Source organism: Orbicella franksi, chromosome 9 (genome assembly GCF_964199315.1).
Source record: "Orbicella franksi chromosome 9, jaOrbFran1.1, whole genome shotgun sequence".
NCBI lineage: Eukaryota > Metazoa > Cnidaria > Anthozoa > Scleractinia > Merulinidae > Orbicella > Orbicella franksi.
This window is the reverse complement of record NC_138153.1, coordinates 4,461,145-4,467,300: the sequence shown is the minus strand read 5'-3', so window position 1 is coordinate 4,467,300 and position 6,156 is coordinate 4,461,145. Positions and strand designations below refer to the sequence as shown.

The 6,156-nt window shown below is 38.4% G+C and overlaps 2 protein-coding genes across 2 annotated transcripts in view; both read left to right on the top strand.

The window, feature by feature from the left end:
* Positions 1 to 1,621, top strand: part of LOC145498425 (uncharacterized) — a 5,315-nt gene extending 3,694 nt beyond the window's left edge. Inside the window, exon 1 of the mRNA XM_081478357.1 lies at positions 1 to 1,621. This exon is cut by the window's left edge and continues 3,694 nt beyond it. The gene's annotated coding sequence lies outside the window, so the exon portion shown is untranslated.
* Positions 1,622 to 2,982: 1,361 nt separating this feature from the next.
* On the top strand, positions 2,983 to 5,859 carry LOC145498428 (histamine H2 receptor-like). Its single transcript, XM_081478360.1, has one exon. The coding sequence runs from the start codon at positions 3,425 to 3,427 to the stop codon at positions 4,376 to 4,378; it is 954 nt and encodes a 317-aa protein (XP_081334486.1). The 5' UTR covers positions 2,983 to 3,424; the 3' UTR covers positions 4,379 to 5,859.
* The last annotated feature ends 297 nt before the right edge of the window (positions 5,860 to 6,156 follow it).

Here is a 6,156-nt window from a genome sequence, read left to right as displayed (position 1 = left end):
TTATGGAGCAGTAACCTGGTGAATGATGTTGGAAATTAACCGATTGATAATTTGTAAGGCCAGGTATTTATATTTCAACGCCTTTAGAACGGTTTTCAATTGAGTGTCGAGGGTAATCAGGCAATTACTTTGGTCTTGGATTTGGTTTTTCCACGGTTTGAGATTGGCTGAGTAGTCTAATTGGTGAGAAACTGGTTTGCTTTTGTTTTCACGACACTCAATTAAAAATCGCTCTAGTCGGACTAGTTATTCCAAGATACCGGCATCTGATTTGATTTTTTGTTCTTCCAATGAATTGCTCCTGAGACAATTAACACTTTTCATTTCCATTTCAATATAATGCAATGTGGATGGCGGGCAATTTAGGACAGAAATTATAAAATTGCCCGAAATTGCCTCACATACATCTTGGATTACATTATAATGCAAATAAGGAAAGTTAATCTCGAAAAGGATTATAGCAGAAGTTCCTATAAGGACATTATTTCAGTTATTACTCCTTCGTCAGTATTATGCTAGAGTTGGGCGATCTTTTTTTATAGTTTGTAGGGGAATCTCCGCCATTAAAATAATTGCTTTATTATGATAACGATTCAGTTTCTGATGAAGCTTCAAATGTATCAGCTCTGAATATTGAAAAGTTATGGCATGATTAACTGTCCCAAGACATTTTGGGTCTGATGCATTATATACTATACTTAAATACTTTGTTTGTCGTTGTGTTAGATACCCAACATTTTACAAAAAATGCGTGCCCGATTCATTAGCCGTTGCAACCCAGAATTGTGCATTTTCTGAAAGTCAAATTTCCTTCAATATCACACCCAAAGAGCCAAACATTTTATTAAAAGAACAGTTGAAATTCATATCTATCACGATGCCTTCATCGTCATCATTATCCGGGGGAGGGTAGGGCGTCCACTAGTACCCTCCAACCAACACGGTTCTTTGCCAATGCTTTGGCTCTCCCAGGGAGTAGCCAGCTCTTTCCAACAACTGCAATATGGACCGCTTTCAGTCGTTCCTTGGCCGTCCAACTTTCCTTTTGGCCTGTGGTTGATAGTTCATGATGCCTTACATGACGCATAGTTGTACGCTGACTGAGGAAAAATGTAAACAATGACTTCACAACAATCGCCTTATATAGGCATCCGAGTCTGGAACGATTTAACAAGGTCTTTACAATTTGCCTCACTTTTAATTGAAAGTAGTCCGGGCTAGAATCGAACTATATATAAGGGTCATATTTTTAAATGCGTACTAAATTCATGTTATTTTAGGTGTAGGTTTTTTTAGTCTTTCACCCGAAGTAGAATAAACCTGCTAAAGCCAGAATCGTCTTGAATTATTTGAGCTTTTATTCTTGACTTTGAGTTTTAGCTCGCTATACCCGGCAAGATGATCGATTTCTCAACACTCTAAATTGTGTGTCTATAGTTTTTCATTGTCAAATAAACGAGTGGTTCATTGACAAGATGTTGTTCTCGCGTAAAGCGGAACTCGGTTATTGGGGTGACCAACTTTGCATGAGAGCGTTTCACTTGGGCCGCAAAAAAGAGTCCGTTATCACTATCCATCCGTTCGTCCGTCCAGCGATCCAGCCATAGATCCATTTATCGATACATCGTGTACCCAGCGTCAAATTCAGAAAGCCTTAATGGTATATAAATCTTTAAATGGCTTGGTTCCTGAATACCTATCATCTAAATTTCTAAAACGTAGTGGAATGCGCTATTCTTTAAGGGATTCCGAAAACAAACTGGTTGTACCTCATCCACGAACTAACTATATGAAAAATAGCTTTAGTTACAGTGGTACAACTCTCTGGAACAGCCTTCCCTGCAATCTCAGGATGATAAAATCCTTTAATCAATTTAAAAGCAAAGTTAGACACGACATTCATGGAAAACAGGACTAGTTTAATATTTAAATTAGGATTTACTACTTCAATTTTTATTAATTAGTATTTAGCATGGACTGTTTATTAGTAGTTTATTAGTATTAATTTTTAAATATTAGTATTACCTGATGATTTTTAACCGTGTATAAAGAAATGTTAAATAAATAAAATAAAAATAAATAAATAAATCGATCCATTCATTCATCCATCCCTCCCTCCCTCCCTCCCTCCCTCCCTCCCTCCGTCCGTCCGTCCGTCCGTCCGTCCCTCCCTCCCTCCCTCCGTGTTCTTTATTCCTGAATTTTTTTAGATTTTTATTTTACGCATGAGTGAAATTCATGACCATAGGTTGGCATGGGTTAGTAGCATGACGGGCTACTCCTGAATGAATGTTGTGGTAATTCGCTTGTAACCCTCGTTACTTTTACTTCACCTTTTTACTTTACCTCGTTACTTTTAGTTTATAAATATTGTTACACGATTTCAAACAAGCGGCTGCTTGTGTCAAACGACAAGATATTGATAGTTTTTAAATGTCTTTCATGCCAGGTGTTTCAAAAGTAAAGTCACCCTTTGGATTAAAATGTAAATTCTGTCAAAGAAGCTCTTCTTTTGTTTGACTACCAAAATTGTTAAAAGCATTTCTTTATTGTGAGACCTAATGATCCCTTCTGCATCGTTTCTGCCTGTACTTAAGCATTATTCCTCACAAGACGTGTTAAAAAAAGTACACAATGGAAGTCATGCTTAGCTTAGCAAGAAATAACACGCAAACTGCGGTGGTAACCATGACAATAAAACGCATTATTGGAAAACATAAATCATATCTTTGACTTGAAGTTTCTTATGTATCAACATACTTCTTGAGAAGTGAGCGTTCAGAACTGAGAAGTTACAGCTAAATTTAAATTCAAGATAAGTAACTACTGATTAATATTTGAGGAACAATAATATCCATTCACTCCGCTTCTTGTCGGTTTACATACAGAACTATTTAGGCACTTTATTATGTAACATTCATGACACTTTTCTTCTTAATGCTTAACCGAATATCAACTTATTCCTTAGCTTTAAATGAGAACTGTTTAACATTCAATCCTCGTCAATTCTCTCGATCAAGAGATGCCAAACTCAATTTTCTAATTTTGTCATAGAAAATTGTGCACGCCACATGGAAACATCCTGGGAGGATATATTTTACCTTAAAGATTCATAAGTAAGGAAAAGTGTTTTCAAATGAAACATTGCGCCCTAAAAGGTATCCTTTTTTTTCACTCTTTTTTTAGCGGACAAACAATGGCAAACGAAAAATTAACAAATGGAGGGCCCGATGCTAATGGAACCGTAAAGTAAGATAGTCAGAAACAAAAAGCTATCACAGTGGTTGTCAATTCGTTGAAAAGCCGGGGGCGGAAACACAATCACACAAAAGAGAAAATTAATTGTAACATATACAACTGTATTTGCAACTGTGCTGAGGCTCTCACGCTAGCTGAGCACCTGGACTCATGATTTGTCTTCGACATGGCAAACTTTTCTCTTTCAGAGCGAAATCTTGCAATCGCTGTTTTGGAATCGACGATTTGCGCAGTCATTCTCTTTTTCAGCCTTTTAGGAAATATCCTTGTTTGCGCGGCAGTTTATAAAAGTGCTAGATTTCGATCCACAACAAGCATATACATCATTGCCCTGGCCGTCTGCGATCTTCTTTGTGCCACGATGGAAATGCCTCTAACACTCTCCACTTTAATAACTGGAAAGTGGGTTTTCGGCAATGCCGTTTGTCAGATTCAAGGCTTTGTCGATGTCTTCGCCGCTTCTTGTCCTCCAGCAATCATGGGACTCGCGGCTTTCAACAGATACATTCGAATAAACAAGACAAGCTATTACAAGAAAATCTCTTCACCACGCCTCTCCAAGTTATGGCTGGTTTGCGTTTGTCTGTTCCTCGCTCTATACCTCATTATCGCGCGTGTAACAAATTGGCAGAAATACGAATTTGTGTCTGGTTTTGCTGCATGCAGTGTTGAGCACTATACTGAGCAAAGAAAAGCCATTCATTATGGTTTGGTCGTGTCCGTGTACTTTGTTTTTCCGATGTCTGTGGCTGTTTTCAGTTATTATAAAGTTTTTAAGAGCATTCGATCACATAATTTAGCTGTGGCTCCTTCGTTTCAACAGACTACCGCTAATAATCAAGATACAGTTTCAGTCCAGGAAATCAAATTAAGCAAATCTCTTGCTTTTGTGATGGCAGGTTTTGTATTCTGCTGGATTCCGAGATGGGCTACTGGTCTAACGACTCGATTTTTGCCGAAACCAGTTCCAAGAATTGTTCCCTTAATTGACACGTACTTCATATTCGTCAGCTGTACCATCAACCCATTCATTTATTCCGGAACGAACCGACTCTTTCGAAAAGAGCTCCGTCGCATACTCTGCTTTAGAGGAATAGGGACTATCTCCCCAATAACCTAAAGACGTGCGCAGCTTGACCGTGCAAGTTAGACGGGGGAGTCAGACTGCAGACAGTTTTTTTTTCTTTTGAAATCAGGCAGGGAGGCGAAACTCTATAGACGAGAGGGATTGGAATCGAGAAACAAAGGTGCGGCACTTATACAAAGAACACAACCCAATTCAACCTTCTCGTCCATACCACTCTTTCAGTTTACGTTCGAGTTTGCGGGGAATTAGAGGAGCTACATTATGGTTCAGCATTTCAAGTTCGTCGTTCGTAATTCGTGTCAGTCTTCTCCATTCTTAACCACTCTTGTTTCTTTAGGGTTTTTTATAATCTTTTAGATGTTTTTCTACTTTAGTAAACTTTTATTTTCAGGTTTCCTTCAATTTAAAGGTAATTTTGTGCAAGGACAAAATAACTCAAAATACCGTGACTGAGCTCCTTTAACACTCATCGGACCCAAGGGCAATCTACTAGCTATCTAGCGGAATTTACACTGAACATGCAGCTTTGCTGCAAGGAAGCTGCTCGAAGCTCTCGTCAGGCGATATCAGTCATTACCCAGAATCCTGTCGTGTTTACTGATTCAGTTGCGCATGAGCTTGGACCCTTTTGAGGAGAACTAAGACGATTAAAGAACACTGGGATGCATTGGAAGAAGCGAGATAAAGACTATGATGAAAGGTTACTAAACCAACTGAGTGGGGAGAGCAAAGAACGTGGGGCAAACCTGAGCGTCGAGGAAAGACAACTTTATGTCTGGCTCGAACTTTACTGAGGTGAAGCTAACTTATCGGCTGGAGGAAGCAACGACAAATATGAATTATAAAATAGATAAAATAAGTCAAGAAAGAATACACACAAATGTAAACTTTGCACTGTGTTGACAACTGCACATCAAAATCAAAGATGTTAGATTACGATAGAGATTTGGTTATAGAAAACGGTCAAGCATACTGTTGGTCTGTAATGTAATGTAATTCAGTAGAACTGGCTAAAATTGTCAATGAAGCTTAAACAAGGATATGTTAAAGGGACATTTAAAAGCATTTAGCAAGGAATAGGAAAAAAAGTTGACTCATCGCTACCTATTTACTTAATTGTTTACAAGCTCGTCACAGGATCGCAAAACTCATTATCGGATTCGAGAAAGTAACGCTAGGAATAAACCATGATTGGTTGTGCAAGAAGCAGTTAGAGTGAGCATCATCGAATTGGAAGTGTGTACTCGATAAGCTACCTTATTTGATTCATCTACGATATGAACCGCCTGTAAGAGTAAGGATGGAACCAGGGGGAGGGTGTAGGGGATGTGCAACCCCCCTCCCACCATGAGATGACCTGAGGCTTTCTAATACAACTGGTATTCTGCCAAAAAAAAAAAGTTTTAAATTTGTTTACCTCACCAGTCAGTTACGCCATTCCTTAGTGGTGCACCCTCTCCTAAGAAAAATCCTGGATCCGGCCCTGAAGAGTGTAAATTGAACGACAGAGGCGTATTGAAGGAAATTAAGTTCCAGACTTTAAATGGGCCCAAGCGAGTCCCGTGTCGTTACGCTGTATAAAATTAATTTTGCATATTTTCGTGAAAGGAAGCCATATTTACTAAATACGTGTTTAACTTGTTGTTCACTTTTAACTAGGAAAATCTGAGCCTATTATGCCTGCCCATATGTAGCAATATTTAATCCTTGTTGATTTATATTTGATTTAAACTTATATAATAATAATAATAATAAATAAATATTTATATAGCGCCTATCCATGCCTGCTCTAGGCGCTGTACAATTCGCCA

Coding starts and splice junctions, on each gene's coding strand:
- LOC145498428 (XM_081478360.1), top strand. CDS start 3,425: ATGGCAAACTTTTCTCTTTCAGAGCGAAATCTTGCAATCGCTGTTTTG.